This window comes from Oxyura jamaicensis, chromosome 14 (genome assembly GCF_011077185.1).
Source record: "Oxyura jamaicensis isolate SHBP4307 breed ruddy duck chromosome 14, BPBGC_Ojam_1.0, whole genome shotgun sequence".
Classification (NCBI taxonomy): Eukaryota; Metazoa; Chordata; class Aves; order Anseriformes; family Anatidae; genus Oxyura; species Oxyura jamaicensis.
This window is the reverse complement of record NC_048906.1, coordinates 241,914-269,884: the sequence shown is the minus strand read 5'-3', so window position 1 is coordinate 269,884 and position 27,971 is coordinate 241,914. Positions and strand designations below refer to the sequence as shown.

General features: G+C 40.1%; 2 protein-coding genes across 7 annotated transcripts; one reads left to right on the top strand and one right to left on the bottom strand.

The window, feature by feature from the left end:
• Positions 1 to 11,924: 11,924 nt before the first annotated feature.
• KDM8 (lysine demethylase 8) lies at positions 11,925 to 18,083 on the top strand. Its single transcript, XM_035339475.1, has 7 exons — positions 11,925 to 12,451; positions 12,585 to 12,751; positions 14,227 to 14,359; positions 14,892 to 14,933; positions 15,730 to 15,879; positions 17,471 to 17,563; positions 17,655 to 18,083. Exons 1-7 carry the CDS (start codon positions 11,987 to 11,989, stop codon positions 17,817 to 17,819), a joined length of 1,215 nt encoding a protein of 404 aa, XP_035195366.1. The 5' UTR covers positions 11,925 to 11,986; the 3' UTR covers positions 17,820 to 18,083.
• A 918-nt stretch (positions 18,084 to 19,001) lies between these two features.
• Positions 19,002 to 27,928, bottom strand: NSMCE1 (NSE1 homolog, SMC5-SMC6 complex component). Of its 6 annotated transcripts, none has more exons than XM_035339476.1 (8): positions 27,650 to 27,846; positions 27,076 to 27,219; positions 24,164 to 24,285; positions 23,360 to 23,437; positions 21,852 to 21,998; positions 20,789 to 20,905; positions 19,861 to 19,981; positions 19,002 to 19,408 (listed from the first exon to the last, which is right to left on the bottom strand). In XM_035339476.1, exons 2-8 carry the CDS (start codon positions 27,191 to 27,193, stop codon positions 19,344 to 19,346), a joined length of 768 nt encoding a protein of 255 aa, XP_035195367.1. In that variant the 5' UTR covers positions 27,194 to 27,219; positions 27,650 to 27,846; the 3' UTR covers positions 19,002 to 19,343. The 6 variants fall into 6 exon arrangements, with proteins under 6 accessions (XP_035195367.1, XP_035195368.1, XP_035195372.1 ...); XM_035339477.1 differs by lacking the exon at positions 27,650 to 27,846 and adding an exon at positions 27,853 to 27,928 and having other exon boundaries at positions 19,009 to 19,408; XM_035339481.1 differs by having other exon boundaries at positions 19,009 to 19,408; positions 27,076 to 27,151.
• Between the last annotated feature and the right edge of the window lie 43 nt (positions 27,929 to 27,971).

Here is a 27,971-nt window from a genome sequence, read left to right as displayed (position 1 = left end):
CTCATAGAAGCAAAAATCAGCTTTTCTTCAGGAAGAACATGCACCCATGAGATGTAAAGTGAGATGAAAGGTAACCGTGGAAGTAGCTATAGCCTTTGTGTGGTAACCGTGGAAGTAGCTATAGCCTTTGTGTGTAACTGGGGGGGGGGGGGGGGGGGGTGGTTATAAAATGGTTGGAAGGAGAAACACAAAAAAAATAAACCGTGTTTCATCTTTGACAAGGGGTATTATAAAAAGGATGGAGAAGGACTCTTTACTTGGGTAGATAATGACAGGACCAGGGGGAGTAGTCTTAAACTAAAGGGGGATAAATGTAGATTAGCCATTAGGAGGAAATTCTTCACTGTAAGGGTAGTAAGGCACTGGAACGGGTTTTGGAGAAGTTGTGGATGCCCCATCCCTAGAGGTGTTCAAGACCAGGCTGGATGGGGCCTTGGCCAACCTGCTTTAGTGGGTAGCATCCCTGTCTATGGCACGGGGTTGGACTTAGACGATCTTTAAGGTCCTTTCCAACCCAAGCCATTCTATGATTCTATGATGCAGAGCATACCATTGAATCAGTCAGGTTGGAAAAGACCTCTAAGATCATCTAGTCCAACCCTTAACTTTTAATATGGCACATATGGGCATTCCCTGATGGCATACACCATCACACTTAGATCATAGTGAGCTCAACGGTTTGATCACAGTCAGAGACTTGAAACACTGGAAGGTTCTACTTTGACAGAAGACTTCATTGCTCAGGAAGCACCAAAGCAAGCTAGTTGGTGCATCCAGTGATAGGAATATGTTTTCTCAGAACTGGAAGGAAGGACATCTCATGCAAAGGAGAGGAAGAAACACCAGGAGCATGACATGTTTGTATGGGGCTTGTCCTGTCATAAACACCTGAAGTAGGCGTGGAGAAGGGGTGAGTATCAAACAACACACAATAGAGACATAACAATCAAAATGCAAACATGAATGGATCACATGAAGTGGGAACAAGGGAATATTTTAGCATTACATCAGTATGAGACCTGAAAGAAATTCAGAGAATTTCAACTAATTATGTTTCATTAAAGAGCTAAGAACTCAGCACAAGTCTGCGTTTGAAAGGTGCAACTCTGTCTGGGAAGATCATAGTCTAGCATGTGGTATAAAGGACTGCCAGTAATGCTGTTTCAGTGACGGGCTTTAAGCTTCTTCCCATTACACAAGAGAAAAAGCTAGACCCATCATATCCAAAGCAGATATCTGGAGGCAAGCTAAGGCACATTTCAGAGACAATGTGCTTATAGTCCAATGATATTTAAATCTTTTGCTTCGATCTGTCACCCAGGGACATCTTTGCATTTTGCTTTTATTTATCACCAAAGTCTATTCTCATTCCAGTCCATAGAGACTGGTGAACAACAATTCTTTATTTTTCATTCCAGGGGAGTATTACTTATGTTGAACCCATTTGTCCCTAACAGAGATGTAAGATGTAGCTCCCTAGGAATTCAGATGTTATTTAAAGTTCTTTTACAATATCTAATTTGCCTTTTATTTATATGGGGAGTTATTTCAGCAGGAACCTTGCTGTTGAGAGACACCATGACTTGTTTACAGTGCTGGTCCTGAAGGCAGCCAGGAGCTGCAGGAGTCAGGCAGGCAGCAACATTACAGATTAAAGAAGTAATTACAAGATAGGATCAAAAAGGAAACATAAACTGGGAAGAATACACTAGTGCTTAGAATAATCACAGTGAGGGGACTGGACTGTGCTCTTGTGCAAGCACTTCTCAGGCAGACATTACCTCTTTTTGAAGCAGTTCTCCATACACATGTTGTGACACAGTATATGACTGCTAAATGGGCTAGCATGTCACCTTTCCAAAAGCTGTAGGCCAGGACTAGTTGGTTGCCGGGCTACTTCAGTAAAAAGACTTGTCTTGCTGCAGCGTGAGCAAAGGGCTGATAACTCCCAGCAACAGATACAAGAATCCCTGTCCATGCCCAGCCCTGCCCCGTTGCAGAAATACTGGGCAGCCCTGAGCAAGTCTTTTCACTTTCTCTTCTGTCAGAGACGCTACGTGATAATGGCACTCCTTGCTCTCTCACAAGTGATATACTTAAGACTGATCACAGCTGCTCTGAGCTTGCCTGGTAGGAGAGGAGGGGCTGAAGAAAATCTTGCAGCCAGGTATTCCCCAGGTCCCCTCATGGCACAGCTTACAGCCAGACAGAGCAAGGAAGGGGGCTTAACTCGGTCAGGGACCAGAGGCTGAGAAGCCTCATCCATGTGGAACCTCCCTGTGAGTAAGCCTCCTAGTATTGAGAGTGAGCTCAGATCCCTGTACACGGCTCCACACTGCCAGACAGACACTCCCTCTGCACCAGCAAAATAGCGCACTCTAACTGATCAGACTTCTGAACAAACATTAAGAAGACATGTCCATGCCTACAAAGTAGCTGCTAATTATTCCCCCTGCTTTTGGTTTCCTTTGGTCTCACTCTGTGATCATTTAATAGGAAGTAGATTGTGCAATAATTGAATGTTGGAACCAGCAGATCCCTCCACAGCAGGAGATATCTGTTATTTGCCCATAAAAAGTATTCCAAAGGTTATTGCTATGTAAACTGTGATTAATTAAATTCACAGGAATTATTTCTGAGGCATATAAGTGGGAAGATTCCTGCTAAGGAAAAGCTGGGAAGCTGGCTCCACCCTGGCAGAAACACAGCCATGGAGTGAGAGGAAGCCCTGAACTTACCCCCATGATTCTTGCACTTCAGAGACCAAGGTGTGCAAAGGTATGGGAGTGGTGGAGACTGGATTCCATGTCCCATTAACTCATTGAAAATTTACATCTAAAAAGGACACACCCTGCTGAACATCTGGTTTCCTCAGTGCTAGCAGGGTGTTATCCCCTTGCACAAGCATTAGGAATACTCAACAAAGAGTACATAGGCTTAGAACAGCATCCACTACACCGAAGTTTCCATAAACACTCCCAGTGCCCCAGTGACTTTCTCACAGAGAATTCAGAATGGATCCCAGATGCTGACTGAGCCTCTCCTTCCTCTTTCTTCCTCCACCTCAGTCAGCAAAACATCAACAGATCATGGGCTTGCTCACTGATCTCCAGTGGAATCTGAAAACTATGCAGCAAAGCACTTGTCTCCTGTCTCTAGATCTGGCTTTCAGGGCTGGCAACACAGCCTTCACTGCAAGCACAAAACACAACACAGCCAGAGGCAGCAGTAATCTCTGAAGATTCAGAGGTAAGTTTTAGAGATAAAGCAACAGTTAAAGATATTGGACCTAAACATCAAACTCTATCATATGCAATTTCTTACCTAAAATGTGTCAAATTTAGAATAATATGGACATATAAGAGTGGCCACATGAGTTCAAACCTAAAGTCCATCAGCCCAATATCCTGGTTTTGGTAACAGACGAGAAGAAGAACATTTAGAGAAGAATGTAAGAATTAGAAAAGACCACAGCAATATAACCCCAGCCTCCAGCAATGTGCATGCAGCTCCCAGTCTTCCTGAGACAGAGAGGGGTGGGTCTTTGGTATTTAATGTTCACAAATGGCTTTTTCTTCCACAATTGTATGCTGTCATGTTTTGAACTCCTGTAAATTTTTAGCACCTACAACATTCTCGTGCAAGGAGTTCCACAACTCCACTATGCACAATGTGGATAAGTAGCCCCCTTTTCTTTTTGCTTCGAATTTGATATGTGTTATCATGTCTTTCCCCCCATCCCCAGCTCCTTCATAAACAAAGGCAGTGAACAATCATTCCTTCCTCCTTTTTCCTATCCCACATGATTTTATAGACATATATTTCATTTAACTGTCTTTTTTTCCAAGCCAAAGCTTCCCCCTCCCAAAAAAAAATTTAAAAAAAGTTACAGACCTTTGATCATCTTTGTGACTCTCCTCTAACATTTTCTAGTTCTGCTTTCTGCTTTCTGAAAAGGGGGAACAGCACTTCATAGAGTATTCAAGGTGTGCAGCACCAGGAATTTATGCAAGGACATAATCATGTTACCTGTTTTGCTCCTTCTCTAAGACCACCTGACATGTTATTTACTATTTGATTTAAATATTGTTATTTACTATTGGATTACTACTGAGTACTAGGCCATCACTGCCATATAAGTATTCATTACAATCCTAAGTCTTATCCATTACTTAACAATCACTGATATACTCATTACTGCACATGTAATGTACAGTTTTTTAGGGTTGTTTCTCCTTTTGTTCATCACTTTATATTTATCTACACTGAATTATATCAGATCAGTCACTCACTATACAGATGGGTTTCCACAGATCTCATTCAGCTCGTATTTTTACTGTCTTCAATAGCTGAGTATTGTCAGCAAACTTGCAGTCATTGCTCCCCCTTTTCTCCAGACCGCGTATAAGTATGTCAAACAGCTGAAGCACAGATCCCCAGAGGATCCCACTGGTGACTTCCCTTCACCATGAAAACTGACCTTTTACTCCTACGCTTTTTGAGTTCCTTGTCCATCTGGGGATCTGTTCTGTTATTCCATAGCTGCTTGCTGTATTTAGGAGACTTTGACTAGGGACTTTCTTGAATTCTTTGGGGAAATCCAAGCAGAATATAAAAAAACTTTTTTTTTTTTTTTTTTTTTTTTTTTTTTTTTTTTTTTTTTTCCTGTCCTGCATTTGCTCTCTCCTTCAGAGAACTCCAAGGGATTTATGAGACATACCTTTCTCCACAGAAGTCTTAAGTCTTCAGTACATCACATTTACTCACATGCTACTGACTACATGCTTTCCTAAAAGAACAAGACACTGGACTCTTTCCTCTCTCTCACTCCCTGCCCATGCTGTCTCCAGGTTTTCACTAATTAGGTTGCAATGACTAATATACATGGAGCCTTCCCATATGCCAGCATTGGCCTATCCAGGGAATATTCAGCCAATTGTTCCCATGAAATCCTGCCTGAAGCCACAGTGAGCAGCACAGGCCAGCTGGGAGAGGTGCCTCCATTCTTCTCAGCTCAGGTGCATACCAGAAAGGTCATAAGTGGTGCAATGAGGAGCTCTGTCATAAGTTCTTTATAATGGTCCTTTCTCTAAGGGCACAGGAAAGTTTCCTGGCTCTAGCGTGCCAATCTGCAGTTCTGCCACTGGCAATGAGCTGTTGATCTCTGCCCACTCATGCAGCTCCAAACATACCCCACCACAGGGATTCCTAAAAACAGCTTTAAAGCAAGGTTTCAGTTCCACTCAGAATAGCTGAACAGGTACGGACTGAAATAGCATGTGTTACTTGGGAGCCATTTGTCACAGACTTTGTTTAACTTCTTAGAGTGAAGAAGACAGAAGAATACAGGATTCATCACTTTAAATTCTATATAATGACAATCCAGGAAGAGCATTTAAGAACTGAAATATACTTTATAGACAGTAATGGCCACTGTTAAAGTGTAACCTGGCATTTCGATTATCAAAGACAGAGGCTATCAGTTTTCACTTTTGTATTAAAGTTTTTTTGTTTGTTTGTTTGTTTTGTTTGTTTGTTTGTTTGTTTTCCATCTGTTGAAAGTGGATCTTTGTGATTTCACAGGGCATTACACTTTATGTGTCTCATTTGCTGCACCCAAAGGATTTCATTCTGCTACATTAAATAATACCTTGGAATGCTGATTAAGCTTTTAACTTTCCAGAACATGCTATTGCATGTCTATCTCCATCCTAGCAGTTAGCTTCTTTGAATGTCTAATTTATGCGTACATACATATATGTATATGATATGTATATGATATAATTCACAAGTAATACTGGCCTTGTCACAACAACCAGGATTCTGTCTCCATCCCTTTGTGCCAAATGCACAGTCATCAGCTCAGCTTCTTCTACACTTGGTGGGAAGTGATATACTTGACCTCTGAAGAATACCTAGGTTCTGTATCAGTGCACTACACACAGAGGGAGGAACAGGAAACTTCAGAGTTCATTTTGCCACAGACATCACGCAGATGCATACTGCACTCACATGCAGGTACATATGGGCATTCTTTCACTCTCATGTTAATCTTGATTTTTATTTTTATTTTTATTTTATTTTATTTTTAAGGTAAAGTACAGGTCATTCTATCTGTGTATTATCAATACCAAAGTAGGACTAGCTCCTGGAGAATCATCCCAATCATATCACCATGACTACCATTCATTACAAATGCCATCACAAAACCCACTACCAAATGCATCATCTATACTTCCTCAGCAACCAAGCATTGCTATCACCAGTAATCTTGCCTCAGGAGTAAGCCTGGTCTCCCATCTTGTCCCAGGCTCCCAATGCCTGCATCTCCCTGCATGTTTGCCTTCCTGTTATTGTCCCTATTACTGCATTGGTTCAGATCCTGCTGTCATAAGATTCTTCTTCCAAAGGATCTTGCTACAAAGTAAATTTGGCAAGGTTTAGTACATTGCTCAACCAAAGCCTTCTACTGGGTCTTTCCCAGCTGTACTATTATTTCACCAAGCTGTTAACTGGAACTGATGGTATAGCATGATAGGTGACTTGAACCTGCCGTGCAACATACACTGCCAAAAGCAAAGAAAGGGCTAGATACTGCACAGTTGTGCACCTGGTAGACCACCTTCTTTAGGCACTACTCTAATCTGCAGTTTTCAAACACAAGCTGTGTGTGCAACAAAGCCAGGTCACTCACTGAGAAATGCAGCCCACATCAAGGATGATGCATATTACATTTCTTTTTAACTCACTGTGGAGAGAATTTCCAGGACAAGGGAAATCTTCACAGCACTTTCATGGCTTTGTAGAACACAAAGGGATACTGAGTGCAGTCTGCTTCTCTCATCTTCACCACAGTGACCCAGAAGGTTCTCTTCCCCAGTGGTTCCAGCCTGCTTGAACAAGAATGTTGCTCACAAATGGAGGACACACCTTCCCAGAGCATGTATGAAAACACAACCTTAACTTTCTATTAATTCTCCTCACCATGACAAGTAGCTGCTAATCTTCTGAGCACAATGGCAGTGTGAGCTGACCTTGCAGCATGTCAAGCACTCCAGCTCTGGCCAGACTGCGTAATCTGTGAGGAGCTTTGCTACCACCTGCACCATGCACAGTTGCTCAAGAAAAGTCAAAAACAAAATTCCACTTTGTGTAAAGCACATCTTGGAACTAGTCAGGAAGAGGCAGCAGAGCAACAAGCATTTCTGTCACTGCAGCAAGCATCCATCTACAGTCTGACAGCATGGAGAAAGATAAAAGTATGCCCAGTTTGAGAGAAATGATAGAGAGCAATGCTAAGAAAAAGCCTCCTGTTTCTTGCTGAGCACACGCAACATTGCAACAGAGTGGAGTTTCATTTTTTCTGCTACAATTCACACCAAATAACACCAACCTATATAAAAAACAAAGAGGTGCTGGGCATTACAGGCAAAACAGAAAAGTCTGAGCTTGATGTGTTTCTCTCCAGCATTTTCTCACAACCTCCGATATTATTGTGACGCACAACACCAGAGAATATAATTGCTGTAGTGATTACTTACAGCCATTACATTAAGCTTTAAAATGTTCCTTTCAAATTGAACAATGTTTTTTCAAAGTCAACAGCTGGCTCACAGCTTGAAAGCACCAGTTAAGATAAATTAAATAAAAAGGGTAATAAAATCACAGACTAAATTTAATTTCTGAAGCACATGCAAACTCCAGGAAAGGCTTTAAAATATCTTTTAAAAACATCCAGAGAAACAAAAGTCAATACAACCAATAATTATACAGTGTTCATTAATAAGAATGTGATGTATGAACACATATTAATGTGTACACTTCTAAATATACTTAAAACAGAGTACAAAAACAAATTCATGCAGCATTTATAGCCCCAGTCTAGGTGATAAATCAAACAGAAGTTTCAAATGAGTTTAGTAAATCGTGGGGGGAAGAAAAAAAGTGTTCATCTATATTTTCCTCTCATGAAATGTATGCATATATAATATGTGGTTTATAAAAATGATTTTCCCACCTTTAGGATAAAAAGGTGATCTGGTATATGCTCAAGATCAGTACAATGACAGGAGCCTTTATCAGCTCTTGAAGTGAACTACTGGGACGATATGCAAGATTTGAATTTATAGAGAGCACAACTACACTTAAATGACAAGACACTTTTCTCTGGCCTGGTTTTCTGTTTGCCGTTGTAATTCATAATTCAAATGGCCTCTCCTCTGCTGGCTGACAAAGAAATGACAAAATGAAACATCCATTTGGATGAGGCAGAGAAACTTAAAGGAGTCATGTGCTGAGCTTCTTTCACACTTCTGTCAAAAAAGCTTTCCGCCTACCACACCTTTCCAAACAGGCTGACTAGCTCTCTTTGCTTCCATCCTTCACACTGTTGATCAGCTGTTCAGTACTTTACATCCTATCACACTTCAAAAAGAAAATGACACAAGAATCAAGAATAAATATTCCACTTTCTTTATCACAACTTTTTTTTTTTTTTTTTTTTTTTCCCCTTATCAGAAAGGGTGTTTTTTCCCCAGTGCTCAAAAGAGAGAAGAAATATCCTAAATCAGTTTTCCTTGTACCTGTTCCAGTGGACAGACAGATTTGGTGTGACAGTTCTACAACACACCTATAAGAGACCTGCCTGAAACAGGCAGATATGTTCTCTGAGCTATACACCATGTTCCTTCCTTCCTTGTGGTTCGTTCCTTGCAAGTAGCAACAGGAACTAAGACAGAAAGAAGAGATTGCCCAACTACTTTCCACAACAGGTGATGGCATTGGTGGACAAAGGAAGAACAACAAGTGACATCTGCCTTGATTTGTGTAAAGCTTTTGACATGGTTTCACACAACCTTCTTGTCTGTACAGGTGATTCTCCCCCTCTACTCTGCTCTCATGAGACCCTACCTGGAGCACTGCATTCAGCTCTTGGGGTCCCCAGCATAAGAAAGACATGGACCTGTTGGGACAGGTCCATAAGAGGCCACAAGGAATGATCAGAGGGCTGGAGTACCACTCCTATGAAGAAAGACTGAGAAAGATGAGAATGTTCTGCCTGAAGAAGAGAAGGCTCCAGGGAGACCTCATTGCAGCCTTTCAGTACTTAAAGGGGGCTTATAGAAAAGATGGAGGACAACTTTTTACATGGGTAGACAGTGATAGGCCAAGGGGGGAACAGCTTTAAACTAAAAGAGGATAGATTTAGATTAGATGTTAAGAAGAAATTCTTTACTCAGAGGGTGGTAAGGCACTGGAAGAGGCTACCCAGAGAAGCTGTGGATGCCCAACCAGAGACACCCACATAGAGCAATTTACTCCACTTGTTTGTCCACCCTAACTACCCCATCTTGGGTTGGGAAGAATCCCTCTCTAAAGACATCTCTCTCTCCCATTAGTCTGGAGAGCCTGGAAGAACAGCTTAGACTGGACACCTCATGGAATAAAATTACCCCCCCCAACACACACACACACACCTAGGGTCCCGCTGAGACAACAGGAGGAGGTACCTATTGTCATAAAGAATTTTGTAAAGATTTCTTATAAAGATTTTTTGTTTCATTTAACATTGAAGAAGCTGTCACAACATGTTTGCAAATATGATGGATATTCAAATTGATATAAGCAGAAAAATAAATAATTGAATTTTAAAAATAGTCTAACTTACACAATTTCCATTCAGCAAAGGTAATTAAGGCTACATATGTAAGCAATACTAGTAGTGAATATTTCTCATTTGCTTCTTAGTGCTGCCACGCATGTCCCAGATGGATGTTACATAAGATTTTTGGAAAAAGAAGCATTTTCTGAAAGTAGAACTTGGTATGCTTTTATAGCCTGCTCCAGAAAGAACATTTTGTGTCCGACACATACTGCAATGAAATGCACTCCAAAGTGCCAAGCAAAATGCCACCTTATCTCACTTAAAGCTATTACATCTAGTAATATCAGAGAAATTATGACAATACGTTGTTCTACATGAAAGTACATGACAGCACTATTTGTGAGACCTGGCAGCTACCACTCTGAGCAGAGCAGATGGCAGTGATAAAAACACAATGCGGGGAACAGGTTGATAAAGACATATCCATCATTACACTTTTGCTTTACAGTTATGATTGACTTCAGGATACAATCAAAATGCGTGGCTCTGTCACTCTTGAACAGCAAGAATTTGCTTATCTGTGGAAAATAATTCTTGTGCAACAATTAATTCTCTATGTATTATTAATCAATATTATTCATCTCCCGTCCAAAGGAGCAGGTAGAGGCAGCCAGGAGGACATCCAAAATCTGTAAGTCTTATGAGTTTATTCTTTCATTCTTCCAGAGGAAGAGACAACCATTCATCCTCTGCAGTGGAAAATCAGAGTCAGTCGTGATAACAAACACTACCATGGCAATCATCACTAATGTTAATGAATACTAACAATATTGTTAGCTCCTGTTAACTCCATTAAAACATTTGCATATATAAGGATTACTTTTTAAATGGGCAAACTAATAAAATCAACTAGAATTTTAAGTTCTAGACGAAAATGTACTAGCCTTAGTAACAGAGAATCTAGGCCTGAGGCATGAACATGAAATGCATATGTACTGTTTGCTTTAATATATGAACCCCAATCATACTTTTTTAAGGTTAACTTCATTGCTGGAATTTGGGGATCTGAATTCCCAAGTTCCGATTGCTGCAGGAGGAGTGAATATTATAAAACTGAATATTACTACGAATAATTAAATTGTGAACTGGCCAAACACTTGATTTTTCCAGTGGATACAAAGGCAAGACAAGATATGGAACATTTTTTCAATATCTGGTGCAGATATTACTTCTCCAGCAGTGACGGTCAAGATAACATCATTGACTGTGGACCCCAGAATCAGATTCAGAAGTAACACCAATAGAAGGACTCAAATCCACTAATTCTTTTATAAAAGCACTCACAACTGAGCTTGGAACAAAGAAGGAGTGATCTCAGTACAAAAAATGATGATCTTAACTTTTTCTGTAAACTTAATATTTTGCATCGTCTGACAAATTGAACACCTCACAAGCAATACCTTTAAGATTTTTCAGAAGTTACAAAATCCTCATTTGTTATTATTTTGCTTCAGATTTTGGGTTACAATACTAAGACATTCTGCAGGGATGATGAATTTCAAGTTACATAATATTATCTTTGTAGTTAATCATTAAGAACTGGTAACACATTCAGGGCATGTTACAAAGTCAAGCTGGGGCTTGAAAGATGCTGTGTGATATCTGTTAGGAGAATAAGGTGCATATTTCACACAGGAAGTACATTTTCTTAAGCAAGGATTGAAAGCATGCAACATAAACAACAAAAAGATGTTGCCTCACATTAATGCACTTCCCTAAAGCTTCTAGCCTCCTCCCACATCACTGAAATCAGAAGGCAAGGCCCCAGGTGGGCTTACTTTCTTATACTTTCTTTCTTTCTTCTACTTAGGACCAACATTGGCTAGAAGAACCCCCAAGACTTCCAGGAGTCATCTGCTCACTAACAGCAGTTAGTGAGAAGACAGATTCCAAACTGGAAACAGCAGTGTTGCTCACTATCAATGCATGGTTAACATGTAAGACACCCCACAAAGAAAACTAGATCAGATGTGTATATTCCCTCTTAATACAAATAGCTGCACTAGTCAATCACACCATTACTAAATTCCAGTAGATTTGCATGTGAAGGGCCCAAGTGTTGGTGATATTGAGTGTTGGCGATTATTACAGCGTTCACAGTCACCTGGGCTGTAAGGAGACCTGGGCTGTAAGGAGACTTGGACAGCCGGCCCCGCCCCTTCGGGCGCGGCCGGCCGCAGCCTCTCGCCGCTCCTGGGGCCGACCCCTCCCGGGCCCAGCCGGCGCTGCCCGCCCCACGCCCCGCCTGCGGACGCCGGGCTGCGGCTCCGCCCGCTCGGCAACGCCGCGGCGTGCCCGCGCACACTCAGCGGCGCCGCGGCCATGGCGGCAGCGGGCGCGCTGTGGGCGGAGGCGTGGGCGCTGCTGCCCGGTGCCGAGGAAGAGCTGTCCCTGGCGCTGAGCGGCGAGGTGGAGGACTGCGTCCCGCCCCTGCTGCGGCGGGCCCGCGGGCTGCTCTACGGGGCGCTGGGCCCGCCGTGCGGGGCGGCGGTGGAGCTGCGGCGCCTGGGCGACGTCCTGCGCGACTACGCCTGGGAGAAGCTGAACTCGGGACCGTGGCGGGAGGTCAGCAAGGCCTGGCGGCAGGTCTACGCCTACGGCTGCCTCTTCGGCGCGCTGGCCGAGGTCGCCGCCTGCCGCCCGCTGGCGCCCGCCGTTCGCCTCTGCGACATGGGGCTGCTGATGGGTGCCTCCGTGCTGGACAACGTCCTCGCCCGCCTCGTCCGCCTCCTGCAGGAGCGGCTGCCCCGCGGGAAGCGGCGCGCCGCAGCCGGGGGCAGCGCAAAGGTACGGCGGCCCGGGGCTCCCCCGCCGCCGGGCCCCGCCGCCGCCCTTCACCGCCAGGGTGTGCTCCGGGGGCGGTGGGGCGGCGGAGGGGAGCCGCGGTGACAGCCGCCTGATTAGGGCGTTTCTGTTGCAGAGGGTGCGGGTTGACCCCCCTCCGGCGCCCGTGGTGCAGCCAGAAGAAGCACTTCCACACGTTCGCTGCCCTTCGCTAGAGCACTTCAGAGACAACTATCTAATTCCACAGAAGCCCGTTGTCTTAGAGGGAATTATTGACCACTGGCCGTCTATGAAGAAGTGGAGGTGAGACATTAGTATTTCTTCCCCACGCTTTGAAGGACAAGGATTATTTTGTGCATCAGATATATTGATGTGCCTTTTAGTGGTAGACACCTCTACAGAATACAAGCACCGAGAGGACTGGTTTTCGTTGGGTGTATCTTCCTGCTGCAGTACTGTCTTTGCTCAGTACGGTTTTCCATAGATGCTAGAAGTAAAGTGGATCAAGTAAATTTAGAACATCATGTTGTAAGTGCTCCTGTGTGGCAGGGAAATCAGGTGCTGGCAGAGACTGCACTGGAATCCAGCTCTTTCTTTCAGGGTCTGGTGCAGGAGAGAACCCTGGCAAATTCCCTGCACATTGTTGTACTTAACTGGAAACTAGAGGTGAGTATGAACCATTAACTATATCAGTGAATTTACTCTCATTTTAAGATGAGATGCTGGTGATACTTATGTCCCAGAATTTGCTGATAAATAGTGCAATGGGAATTTAATTTCAGAGAGGCATGAATAAAGCATAACAGTCTCTTTCATTCACAAGTACAAGTAGCGATGTTTGCTCAGTAGCACTTTTGAGTGTTCAATTTCAGACACCTGAATTCAGGAGTGAGTAATAACATTGTGCCATTAGTTTAATGTAGGCAGTGGTGCCAACAGTTCCAGTTATGAGAATCAAATATTTGTGAGCTAAAGCTCATGATTCCTCTTAAAGGAAGAAAATACTCAGGCTTAGTTTGAGGAATTGCTTATATCCTTCCATTCCACAGCCAAGGGTAAAATCTACATTAATTTAATATAGGTTGTTGTTATATATTTTATATATAACATTATGTGTGTATATATATATAAAATAAAATTGGTTATCTATATTTTATATGTGTACACATTATGTATGTAACTTTGATATTTCTTAGGGAGTTTTGTACTTTTTTTTTTTTTTTCAGTCAAGGTACTCCTCTGCCTATCTGCAGATACTTGAAACAATAAACTTCTTAATATAATTAATATCATGGTCAATGAAGAGATGTGTATCAACCTTCAAAGGAATTCCTCTGACTTTAGCCAGGGTGGATATTACTGGTACCTGTATACAGAATCTGGCACTGGTAGACAGTTGATACAGCATTAATAGTAACAAGAAACAGTATTTTATTTAGCAAACTTGGTTGCAGGCAGCAAAAAGATTAGCCATCAGTAGTCAAGAGACTAACTGCTTAAATCTCCCTAGCTGTTATAGGAAAGAATAATTAACTTAGGTAAACAAGGTTTTAAAGCAAAACAGGCAGCATAATACACAGATGATATTAACCACTTGTTTTCTTGCTGCTTGGGTTGTTTACTGCTAACCTTTGTCTCTGATTTGTTGGTTTAAGAGGGGAAAAACTCATGGTAGTGGTTTTATTACCCTGAAAGATTTATTTTGATTGATTGTCCTCACATTCAAAAATAGTAACAAGAGAAATATAAAAGTGTGATGGAACTTTTTTTCATTTCAGTGTGGACTATTTTTGTCAAGTGGCTGGGTGCCGCACAGTCCCTGTAGAATTGGGTTCCCGATATACAGATGAAGAATGGTCTCAGAAGCTCATGACTGTCAATGACTTCATCAACCACTATATTGTGAATGAGGTTTGTTACTCTAATTTTCTTTCATTTCCAAAAGCAGCAGTGTGTACTGGTATAGAATATTTGCCTAGCTGGAGCTTATTAGATGTACAGCTTAGGGATATGGTTTAGTGGAGGACTTGTTAGGTCAGAGGTTGGACTCGGTGATCTTGGAGGTCTCTTCCAACCTAGACTATTCTGTGATTCTGTAAATACTCTTGGAGGGAGTCCTGCAGGTGGTGTTAGGCGATAAGCATAGCACTGAATTAAAAGGTTTGATATTTTCGAGATCTGAAGCTACAAATAGTTACTGCAACAACCGTGGTTGTGGGGATGCATCGACACTCTTATAATTTCAGTATAGATGTAAGTTTTTATTTCAGAAGATCCGTAATACTAGTGAAATGTTGAAGCAATTCTAGTACTCTGAAATAGTACATTGTAAATAGATGTTCTTACTTACAAGTAAGTTCTTCTTATCTGTAAGTACATTAATGACCAAGAAGTCTTACCCTGTATGTCACTATGCATTTTTCTTTCTCTGCTGTAATTTCAGAACAGTGTAGGATACCTTGCTCAGCACCAGCTTTTTGATCAGGTAAAACTGCATGAATGTTTTTCCTCTCTGCAGTCAAGTGTTCCCTTTGTGTCAAATCATCCCTGAAAATGTCCTTTCTACTAGATGGAAGGGCGTATGAGGAATTGACAATAAGTCTGAAGTTTTTATTCCAACTGTTTTGAAGGAAGGATTTTGTTCCACGGGGAGGATTTTGTTCCACCTGGCTGAAAGGAGTGGAAACAAAAACCTTTCAGAGGTGAAGGTGTTTGATTTTAGGGCTGTTTCAGTACAATGTAGCATTTACTTACAGGGATACCACCTGGAAAGCAGCATTTTCCCAAAGAATAGGCAAGTTAGGGAGGAGGTTTGGACAGGAAACAGACTTCAGTGGTGATACGTTCACCAAATCTGCAATGTCATTTCAGTTCAACAGAGGAGATTATGTTGGTGGGAGATCGTAAAAGGAATCATACAGAGAAGCAAGCTTAGCGTATAAAAGATAAGCTGCTCTTTTTCCTTGAACAGCAAACCTGCTTATTCTTGTAGTTCTGTCATTCCCTGAGTTTCTCTGGTTTCTGCTGAAGCAAATGGGGTCTCTGAAGTGTAAGAAACTCCCTTCCTTTTTTCTTCCACCTCCTTCCAACAGAATCTGCTAGGACAGAAAGCATGAGAACATGTCCTGCAGATTTCCAGCAGCCCAGCTATTTCTCTGCCACCATTGCAGAACAAGCAGGTCAATTGTTTTCTTTGTGTAAAGCCCTGTTACTCTATGAATTGTACACCTTTTGCAAGTTAGAACATACCCTTTTTAATGTTCATTTCTTTATGGGAGTAGATCCCAGAACTGAAAGAGGATATCAGTATCCCTGACTACTGCTGCCTGGGGGAAGGAGAAGAAGATGACATCACCATTAACGCTTGGTTTGGCCCAGAAGGAACTATCTCGCCTCTTCATCAGGATCCCCAGCAAAATTTTTTAGCCCAGGTCTGTATTCTGCTTACTCTACACAAGCCATTAATGCTATAGCTAGAAAAAATGAGTATGGTGTGTAAGTATTAGAGGCAAGGACAGCAGACAAGTTGACGGATAACTGAAAGAGGATGAATAGGCAGATATTATTTCACTATTCTCGTGCATTGGTCACTGATGCAACTTAATGTCGTCATTAACTACAACCAATCATTGAGATTAACCATCACTTACCCTCATTCTACAGGTGAATGGAAATGACAATGCACAAATGAATATTGTGTTCACTTTTGGGCCCCTCACTACAAGAAGGAAATGGCCTCAAGTTGCACCGGGGGAGATTTATGTTAGATACCAGGAAGAATTTATTCACAGAAAGGGTGGTTAGGCATTGGAACAGGCTGCCCAGGGAAGCAGCAGAGTCCCCATCCTTGGGAGTATTTAAGAGACAGGTGGACATGGCACTGAGGGACAGGATTGAATGGTAGACATGGTAGTGTTAGGTTGATGGCTGGACTTGTTGATCTTAAGGGTCTTTTCCAGCCTAAATGATTCAATGACAAGAAGTGGCTTTTCCAAGGCCACACAAGGAATTTGGAACCAAATTGGGAAGAACCTTGATCCTGTTACAGTGTCCGAAGGACTTTGGTTTTCCTGAACAGCAAGATGGTGGGTAGACGTAGGTGCATCCACTTCACATTACCCCATAAGATTATCTATTTGTGCATGCATTGAGAGTTAGGTGAAGTAGTATTTGCATTAACTAACATTTTACATAGTTCTGTACATTAGTAAAAATACCATCTAATGCTTGGTTCTTTAGAGAGCTAACTAATATCCATATTAATATATAAAAATACCTGAAGGAAGGGTGCAAAGAAACTGGAGTTAAGCTCGTTTCAGTGGTGCCCAGGGATGGGATGAAAACCAATGGGCACACATTGAAATGCAGGAGGTTCCATCAGAACATCAGGAAACACTTGTTTACTGTGTGGGTAACTGAGCACTATCAGAGGTTGCCAGAGCGGTGTGGAGTCTCTGTCCTTTGAGACATTCAGCTGTCTCGTCATGCCCCTGAGCAAGCTGCTCTAGTTGGCTGCTTGAGCAGTGGGGTTAGACCAGATGACCTCCAGAGGTCCCTTCCCACCTCATCCAGCCTGTGAGTCTGAACTAATTTAATGATGATACATAAATAACAGCTAAAGGAGTACATGGAAGCTTAACATTCGCTGCCTGTATCTCTGCCTGCTGATGTATTCTCAGTTCTGACAATTGCTTTCTGGCTGTAGAGCTCAAATAACATTGCAAAAATTGGGTGCCTTGACCACTGAACTTAGAAGTAATTTGGTTAGAGGCGTTTGCTGGTATTTTGAATTTTATCTGCTCCAATGGAGCAGGTACTTGGATTCCCATACCCCGATGTAACTTTTTATTATAACAGCATCTTTACTAATAACAAAAATAACATATCTTTTATTTAGTGTTAAATGCCAACTGTAGCCAACAGTATGGTATGTTAGACTGTTTGCTAGTTAATTGAACTTGTCACTTTCCAGTAATATATAGGTTCATGGCAGATGGAAAACATTTATTTTAATATATACAGGTATTTGGAAGAAAGTATGTCTGTCTTTATTCACCACAAGATTCAGAAAACCTTTACCCACATGAAGGACAAATTCTTCACAATACTAGCCAGGTAAATAGTTGCCTGAATTTTTAGTGTCAGTAAAGGTACTTTATCAAATCATATTTAACACATTCTATTGTTGTTTCTTTGTTTTTAATAGGTTGATGTAGAAGATCCTGACTTAAATAAGTTTCCCAATTTTAGAAAGGCTGCATGTCAGTCCTGTATTCTGATGCCTGGACAAGTTCTGTTCATTCCAGTTAAATACTGGCACTACATACGATCTCTTGATATTAGCTTCTCTGTCAGTTTCTGGTGGTCATAACTTTGAAGCATGCATGAAGTTTGTTAGTATTGTAATAGCAATTAAAAGTCAGGAAAAGTGGCATCTAGTATGCTTCCCAAGTGAATTCTATTTAAATTGGATAGTGAAAAACATTCTCATGAGGCCAGAGCTGGATTGAAAAATAAGTAAGAAACCTTGTTTCAGTATGGTGAAAGAATCTGGATGGGTAAATGTGGGTAAACAGAAGTTGCTTCAACCACTTTATTTTTGTGGATGTTTTCAATATAACCTCCTTGTAAAGAGCAACTGTTGGTTCATTATTGTGTATGTGTGTGTATATCTGAAACAGCTCTATATATCAACAGTGCCATGACTGCTTTTCAAAATATGTTTGGAACATCAGATTAGCATTATCTTCTACTTGGATTTAATAATAGTAAAAAGTGGAGTAAAAGTGACAGCCCAAAAGTTCAATATATCTTAAAAATAATAATAATAATGGAGTGAGATACCAGTCTCCTAGGTGGAAGAAGTTAAGTGTTAGGGAATAGGAAAGTAATTAAGTGTAGTTAATCCTTAGTTTATAATAGCAATTAAATAAACTGAAGCTTAATCATACTTTGATAGTCAGCTGAACTGCAGACATTCTGCCATCTGCAATGGAAGTCTTGAGTCCCTTTCATTTCTACCAAGGTAAGACATACTAACACTCCGCTCTGGCACCTGGCAGTAACATTGTCTTTTCTTCAAGTCATTTTTTAAAGAAAAATGCATCTTTACAGAAAACTGGAGTGTGAAGTCCTAGTTCTTAAATAAATCAATACTCAAGATTCTTTTAATACTTCACAGATAAAAGCTGAAATTGCCCCAAGTGTCATGTACTACTCCTTCCCACTAGTTTTGACTGTGGGAATATTCCATCTCTTCTTGACCATAGCTGCTTGTGACCTGGTTCTGTGACATGAACTCTCTTCTGTCAAAAGAAAGGACAAAAACCAAGCAACAGTACCAGCTGACTCTAGTTCAGACTCTAGCCCTAGATCAGATATTCAGCTGACTTTTTTAACAAAAAGACCTGAAGTGCTACACTGATTTCTCAGCTACTTGAAAACCATGTAAAATTTACATACCTAAACTGATAGCTTGTGGGATAGAGACAAGCCCTGTAGTGCCAGTAACAGGTTTCATTTTAAGTTGTACAACTGAAACCATACAAATATGGAACACAGTAGCTGACACAGGCTTTAATAGTTCACAGGCATAGATCAGCTTTCAAGACAGAGAAAAAACATTTATATTTTTTATTCTCCCAAACATGTCCCAACCCAAGAATATGGAGAATTGTGTACACGCAACCACCCCCAAGAAAGTTGTCTGGGCATAACTGTGTAGGAGAAGAGGTCAATGACTGTTCTATTGTAAGCCCCTTAAAACTTCAGAAAAAAAGTACACAACAGTGTACTGTTACTAATGAATACAATATAGTCTGGCTATTCTGCCTGAGAATGGGGAAAAAAACTTAATTGAAAGTATTTTATTTTTTTTTACTAACATCATCTAGTGCTAAGAATGAAGCTCTTTTCTGCTGTCTCTTTTTGATGATGACTGGGACTCTATCCGACTCATATCTGTAAAGAAAGAAAAAAAGCAAATGACTGAAAAAAAAAAAGGGATGATATGGTATAACTTGCAGATTTTTAAAATGCTTTATATATTCCTGTGCTCCTGTTCAGGATGTCCAATTTCCCTGGTTAAATGGAAAAATTCTTAAAGAGTTTCCTATCTTCTTAGAAAACTCTATTTCCAAATGTTTTTGTGTTGTTCCTATTAATCCCCCAAAACTTTAATGTTATGATAAATGTATTCACGGGATCTGCTAGTGACCATAAGATAGAATTTTTGCAGTTTCAAGGTTCAGTGTTGCCCAAGGATGGTTAATTCTCAAATATACAACTGAAGCCAGAAACAACTGATATTCAACTACAATTGTAAGTAATACTGGCAGTGCCATTGAATATCACTATTCATTCTTAAGTATTCATTCTTAACACTTTTTTTAAAAAAATATATTGTTTGGTACCTGGAATCTCGTGAGGCCAGAAATGATTACAACGAGGACATCGTGGTTCAGTTTGAGCTTTGAAGTACTTTCCAACACAAGGTAAATGCATTGTAATTCCACAGGTTTCACATACTTGGCTCTGAAATCAGAAGCATTACTAGAAAACCTTCCTAATATGTCCTTCAGTTCAACATAAAGTTGTCACAATACAGATAGGCAGTGCTTTATTCCTGAGAATGGTTCACACATTACAGTTAGAAGACGCTCTGAAATCAAGGCTGGTAAAGGATATGAGTTTTTTTTCCTGGAAACTAAGAAATGCTATTTTCCTGTATGGATATAACTTAGCTTGAAAGCCCAACAACAAGCTGCAATAAAAGAGAGCAATTAGGATGGAAAAAGTAATATTATGGAAGCGTGTTAGCTGGAAGATGAGAAGATTCAGTGGCAAGGAGCAAGAGAATTTGGTAGTTTTGGAATAGTTCAAGTTGTAACTTCTCATGCAAGACTAAACTGGTAACTTGCCATGTATCAACATGTACTCCTTTAGTAGTGCTATATATAAATACATGTTCACTCTGAGCCAAAATCCCCAAACCAAAGATGAATGGTTGTCATACGGAAGATTACCATTTGTAAGGTCCGAAGATAAGACAGCTAGCAATTAATTGTTATGCCTGTTTAAGGATAAGGGTTCATCTCTAGCCTGCTGGCTTTGGAAAGTAAGACAGCACAATAATGTTCTTGGTTGGGTGAGTTCCCATCCTCCAAGTTTATACTGTATTTTTTTCCAAAGACAGAAGACAAAAATATCTACATTGAAACAAGTATTACATACATATGCAACATTTCCAGATCACAACACCAGAATTTTCAGGGTTTGCCTAATATTTGAGAAAGTATCACAAACAGCGAGAGATGCCTGCTGCGGGAATCAAACTGTTACCTGAATGGCAAGGCTATGACAGATGTTACACTTTCTTGCTGTATCTTGGTAGGTGCTGAGAATGTATTGTTCCATCTCCATTATGCAGCGAGTATGCAGAGTATATTCCCCATTTCTCTAAGGAAACAAATGAGATTAGCACTATGTTTTAGTTCTTTTTTCCTTTTGGGATCTTCCTCACCACCTGTTAGCAAGCATTTGATATCCAAGTTTTTTCTGCCATCATGAAACAAACATTCTGACATTGATAAAATGCAAAGCTGAAGCACTTTTGATGAGGCAGAATTAATTTGTTAAGAGAACTTAAAAAATCTCGCACCTTTAACAAATATAGTCCCTGAAAGGTACAGAGGAGCATACATGCTCTCCTTAAAGGCATATGGTTTGGGAACCCTTCATTTGAACATTATCAGAACTTCTACTGGTTTTCTAGACATCTAGACATTTACTACTTAAGGTGTCTTTGAAAATGTCTCTAACATAAGAAAATATGTGGCAGCAGTTTGGAGATCTATAATGTGATAAATCCAGGAGAAAAGGGATTGAGGTCTCACTTTTCATGGCAAGCAATTGTTGTGTCCACAGGGTAAAACTAATCTCAATTTCTCTGATTTTTCCAAAACTCTGCATTTCTGATACAGGAGTTTTCAACGTGCTTGGCCTCACTGCTTTTCAAGGAATTCTAAATGTAACTGACAGTACTGATCAACCTAAAGAGCTTTTCCCCAGCTTCTGTTCCAAGTTTGAAGTATGTCGTGCTGCTGTGTACAAAGGATGACTTTTATGTTCTAATGCAGGGCTGACCACAGATACCCACACTGGCTCAGGCACAGGAAACTGAAACCTCGTTGTCCTGTGTAGACCTACCCAAGGACTTTTTGCTTGCAAATATACAAGATTTTCTGCAAAAATCATTGACTGGAGTACCAATAAGCATAGGCCTAACAAAACCATTTTTGCTATCATTCATTAACAAACAGATACAGTTTCAGCCATCACATCCATGAGAAAATAACAGCTGGACCTATTAAAATAACAACGCTTTAAAAGAGAAAGCAGTTACCTCAGAGAGCCACTTATCCTCCACAAAAATTTTCAGCACCTGTTCTGCTTCTTTCTTCTTCATTTTCTTTGTCTTAAGTTGGTCAGCTAAGTTTAAAATATCTGTAGAACAGGCAAAGCCATTTTCTGATAAAATGATTAGGTCCATCTGTAGAAAGAAACATTTTCAATCACTAAAAAAACATGCAATTAGATAGACACACCTTATAATAATGTGCAGCTTTTTCAGCACCCATACAAACCATCTATATGTATGGATGCTGATAAATACTGCAGTATATGGCTGGAACAAGAACTGTATAACAAAGGCCAAAAGCTAAAGCCATCATGGTTACCTTGACAATTTTAATCTTTGCCAAGAAAGCATTTCCCCAGTAGAACTGTTCAGTGATGCCTAAATGAAGCTGCAACCCTTTAGCATTCTCAGAAGTGACAGATGTTTCTTCTTATCTGACCTCTGCCAATGTTCTTTTGAGGAAACGTCTTTCACTACTAAAGTAAAATGGTGCACTCTGGATTCATTAACACTGCTGAACCTATTTGGCACATAGAGGTTATAGGAGTATTATCAATTTTGAGAGATTCTCTCATTGGGAATATTACTGCTACACGTTATCACAGAGCAGAATGCAGAGATTATATTCTAGTAGTAATGTGCACCATGACAATACCATCTCTGCAGTGCTGACATGGCTGTATAGGTTCCACCCCAATAACGAGGGTGGGAAGACTGCATACTACCAGTTTAGATGACCCTTGAGCAGCTGTCACAGAACAGTCAATATACCTCTTTCTAGTTTATACAAAACAGTTTTAATTAGAGTGCAAAATCAAGGAAAGTCTAATGGCTGGGGAAATTGTCTTCCAAGTTCTAGAAAATTCACTAAAACATGCAAGATACAAAGCTATGATCACAACTCACTCATGTTTGTTGATATGAAACTAGACATTGCATGTTCTGGCATCTCAGTAGATCTATTTGGACCTTTAGAAATTTCTCAAGTGTATGTTTTCTTATTTGACAATCAGCATTCTGAGTAGTGTAATAAACAGAATAAATTGGCAACAGCAGTAACAACACACAAACATTTCCATTCAAATCAGCAAAATAATAACTTTTTTTGTAATAACATTAAAATGTACAGTGTATTACTAGACTACTGAAGACAGTGAAAAATTCAGCAATCACAACTGAAACATCTATGAGAAAGTTGCTGAGGCAGTATGTTTGTCTAACTAAAAGAAGATATACCAAGTCATTAACTCCAAGGAGCACTCCCCCATTCACAACTACGTTTTATCAATAAGTGATTTTCATTCAACAGGCAATCATTACTTGTATATATGCCCATCTCTCACACCACACACCCTATTTGATTTGAGATTAATTATTATAAAAGTTAAGCAAGATGGAAACTAATTCTTGAAACACATCTCAAGTTTCCATTCATTTTAACAGAGTACCTTCTCAAATAATGTGATTTACTGATGAGTAACCGACATACTTACAGTTTTTCTAAACAATTCTAATTCATTTTCTGCATAGTCAGATGCCATTTTAGTAATTTCAGTTTCTGCCAGGTTCACCTACAAAAAAAATACACTGAATTCAAAGTGCCCATGTGTTCCTACACCATAAGTTGGCATTTGCATTACAGAGCATCTAGTGAAATTTTTTAGCCTATTCTTTAGCACCCCTTTATACTATTTTTTTTATTTTGAGAAAAAGAAAATCATGTTGGAGAGCTCCCTGTGTTTTCTAGTTTAAAAATTACTCTTAAGAAAAAGAGTCTCCTGTGAAAAAGAAATCTTACTTCAGCACTTAAGTAATGTTTATGCTAAATAAATCAGACCGTCCTATGGTCCTTGCTGTCATGTTCTGTCCCCACACACCTACATTCTTGGCAGTTTATCTTCACACTTCCCCATTCTGCAAGTAGCTTCTACAGCAGCTGTCAGCATAAGAGTGGAATAGCCCCACAAAAACAAAAAAAAAAGACACTGCTAAGAGTAAGTCTCATTATGCTGGCAGATGCAGCCTTCAGTTCTATCTATCTGATTTTTCTAAATAGCACTTGTATTATACTGTAAGGATCCTAAGTAATTCAGTCTTCTTAACATCCAAAGATAGCACATTATTCAGTTAGGTTTTTTGCTCAGTTTACAATCAGAAGGCACGCATACCTTTTATTGACACATTATTCAAAAGTTAATTTTAAAGCAGACAGGAGACTGTACTGTTCCATGGGGTTCTGTGTATGCACTCGTTATGAGAAGCCAAAACCACAAGATGGCAGCATGTCACATACTTACTAAGGCATAATGGGCTCTTCCATCACCTTCAGACATTCCTTTCCGGATCTGCATAAACAAAGGCTGTAGCTGGATATTAATAGTAGTGATGAAATCATCCAGTTTATCATGTGCATAGTAGACTGAAAATAAGTAATAAAAAAAAAAAAATTAGGCAGACCTTTTCATTGTTACCTGCTGAAACATTTTTCCTAGGTGTAATTAATTGCTAAGTTATTGAGGCAGAATTCAAACAGGTCCATTAGATGCAGAAGACAATTTTCCTGTGCTGCTGACTACTAACCTTCAGAGAAGTTCAGCTCCTTGAAAATCAGACTTTACAGAAAGAGAGACTAAACATTTAGCTTCACTGTATGGAACTTACCAAACTAATTCATTAATTACAGTGACTTAAACTAAGTTGAATTAAAGACAAAACATAACCAGGAAAAATACTCATACCTAATACAAAAATATATTTGATTTCTTCCATTTATACACAAGGGATTCTTTTGTTGTTGTGTGCTTTTTGTTTTGTTTTCTATTTCATAAATTAGTACCACGTAACAATCAAGTTACATGTCAGCAAATTTAAAATTGCAGTGCTCTAGATACACTGTTAATATCTTGTGTCATGCTCTATAAGCAAATGAAATAGTAGGAGAAGTTTTATCACAGACATAATTAAGGTGAACTTTAGAGTAACTCTGGAGTATGTTCTGTGGCTTATGCTTGCGCAGCAACAGCACACACCCTCAAGAGTTTCCATCCAAAAGAAAACGATGTCAGTGGCAAACTCCTGGTGACTTCAGCAGTCTAGGGCTCAAAAGTTATCATTAAGCAATAAATAACAACTGACTGATTTAGAAACCATTTATTCAAATACATTACTACTTGAAATCAGCTACTTAATAGATGTGCTGAGAAACCACACAGACTAATGTGATCTTCCTTCACTAAGTATGCACAATCTTCATATTCTGTGTGTATACAGGAATCTTTTTGTCCTTTTTTCTTGTGGAAAAATATCTATGACATGTCAATAGTACTTCAAAATAACATATTTAAGAAGACCTTGTTGTACCATGAGTACAGTAGATGCATAATAGAGCCAGGACTACTGTTAATTTCAAAACACTGGATTAAACTGTTTGAAAGGTCTTAATTTCCAAAGTTTTCCCATAAAATATAGTACCTTTAAAAATCCTATGATTTAGCAACTGTTACTGTACATGTTTCTTATTTCTTTTGTAACAGAAGTAATTTCCTTGTCTAGGGCATAAAATGTCTGAGTACTATATCTCAGTAATTTCACAAACTTTTCCATTGCACACTGACACAAAACATGAAGTACTCACTAGACAGCAGTTGCAACAGAGTCATTTTTTTTCTAAATCCCTCTCATAAATAATCCTTTCAAATGAATGATAACTCTTATCAGCTCTTAACTGCAGTACCCTCTGATCCTGCATACTGAAAACAGGGCCTAGATGTCAAGTTTTTTTCTCTACAGATTCTTTTTTCTTAACACACAACAAGCTGGTTATGTCTACCTTATCGGTTTAGGCCACCTCTAGCATTTATGATAAATTCTTTTACAAAAGTACAGTGGCTTGGTTCGCACAAATACAGGAGTATTCAAAGGCCAACCATGTTTTCCTACTGTTGCATCTTTTCAGTCAAAAGTTTGAGCAAGTGCTGAAATAAGCTCTTTTGGCCTCAGAGTTTGGAGTCTGACTCATTTTAACTAAGGAAAATACATAAATTGTGCCATCACCCAGAAAGGACTCCACTTCTGGCAACAAGGCAAGATGGAGTTCACAACAGGTTGTGCACATCAGTCCCTACAGTCTCCTAACAGAGAAAAAGAATCGTTAGCACTTGTGCTGCTGAAGTTATTATCGCTCAGACATCCCGAAATGACTGAAAGCCCCAAGTAACATTTCAGAAAACTTTTAAAATAAAAGTCTTAAATACTAGAGAGCTAGCAAATGACTTCAGTGTGTATCAGACCTTAAAGTGTGTAATGGAAACTACGTTTGCTGGAGTTTTCTGCCTTTCAATTATAATTGTTTAAAACAATTTGAACTGCATTTTGATCTTTCCTTTTAAATGGCTTTTTTTGTTCTTATATTCTTTGTCCTTTTCAATTTTGTTCGTAAACAATTATGAAAATACAGGAATTTTATTATTTTAATTATTTTCTGGGAAAATGTGATTGAGATAGTAAAACCAACTAATTAATTAGTGCTAAACACATCACTCATTTCAGCTTTATTTCAGTTTGTGCCCACCACATTTTCAAAAATAGAGAAGATGAAACACAGATCACTGACCTGTGAGCAGATCTCTGAAAAAAATCATGAGCTGATTACACATTTCTGTACCATTGAAGTCTCAACATGAACTTCAAACAAATTAGACAGTACACAACAAAACTTTTGTTCCACATGCCATAAAATTGAGTTTGCTATTGCATGTATTAGAATTAGCCAGCTTACAAAATAATTAGTCATGTGACAGATTTACTTGAGATGGATTAACAGTATACACTTCATGTTATATTCCAAAGCAAATCTTTCCCAACAAGTATGAAGGAAAACATTCTGGAAACTTCACAGCTACCAATGCCAAAGTATATTTAAAAATATATATTTACACAGTCTAAAAAAAATCTTTGCTAAAATAAAAAGTGTTCTGTATAAATCTGACCGGATTAAAACTTAGTTTGCATAGTGCTGTGTTGTTGGGTTTTGTTTTGTTCTTTTAACTTCAGGAAAGAAAGAGAACATGTTGAAGTTTTTGTTGGTTTTGTTTTGTTTTCTAACTTTTTTTTTTTTTAGGTGGTGTATGGTATTCAGAAATCTAATTATTTGTAAACCACAAGTGAAGAAAAACTCCCTCTCTCCACTTTTTCTCCAAAAGTGACACACCTTTATGGATTTCACAGCAGTGCCTGTGTAACTTCCTAGCCTCTGATCCTTCCATTATCCCATGTGACATCAGGACTTGCAAGAACCGTCGATGAGCATCAGACATCTGAGCTGCCATAGCAGCATTCCACCAGGCTTCGTATGCTGCAAGACACAGACACTCAAAGTAATGCATATATTTACGCAAATTACAAATAATACACCCCAAGCATAAACAAGATTTCAGTTAAACTCTCTACCATTGTATCAGGGTAAAAAAGCTGACAGCTCAGCTTGTTCTTCAAACACAGACAGTGCCTAATTCCAACAGCCTAAGAGAAAGATGCAAAAGAAGTCCAATGAATTTTGCCTAACACTTTGAGCTACCAAATAAAATGACGTAGGCATTGTGCTGTCATACCCCAGGCCAAATCAGCAGCATTATGCACTACAGTCAGCAGGACATCTTGCACAGTTTTGTATCAGATGCGTTTGTTTGCTACTCATCCAAGCACCTTGTCTAGTTAGAGTGCAACCTGCTTAGGACAGGAAACCCTCCTCTGCATGTGCCGAAAAACGCCAGAAGTAAAATCATCTCAGGAAATTCCTCGACCACGCAGCCAAAGAAAGACGAAAGCTTCCAGAAACCTCCAATCCCGAATAGCAAATAACAGGCCAGTCCGAGCCACGCTGCTCCGGGCCGGGACTCAGGTCCCCCGCGTCACGCCCGGGGGCAGCTCTGGGCTCCCCAACGGCCGCCCGACGACTCCGCAACCGCTGCCGCCGCCTGCCACGAACCCGCCCGGCGGCGGCTACCCCGGGCTGTGCGCGGGCGGGCGGAGGCGCGCGGCGACGCGTGGTGACGTACAGCGGGGGCGCGCTTCCCGCGGCTCCAGCGGAGGATGGGCCAGGAAGCG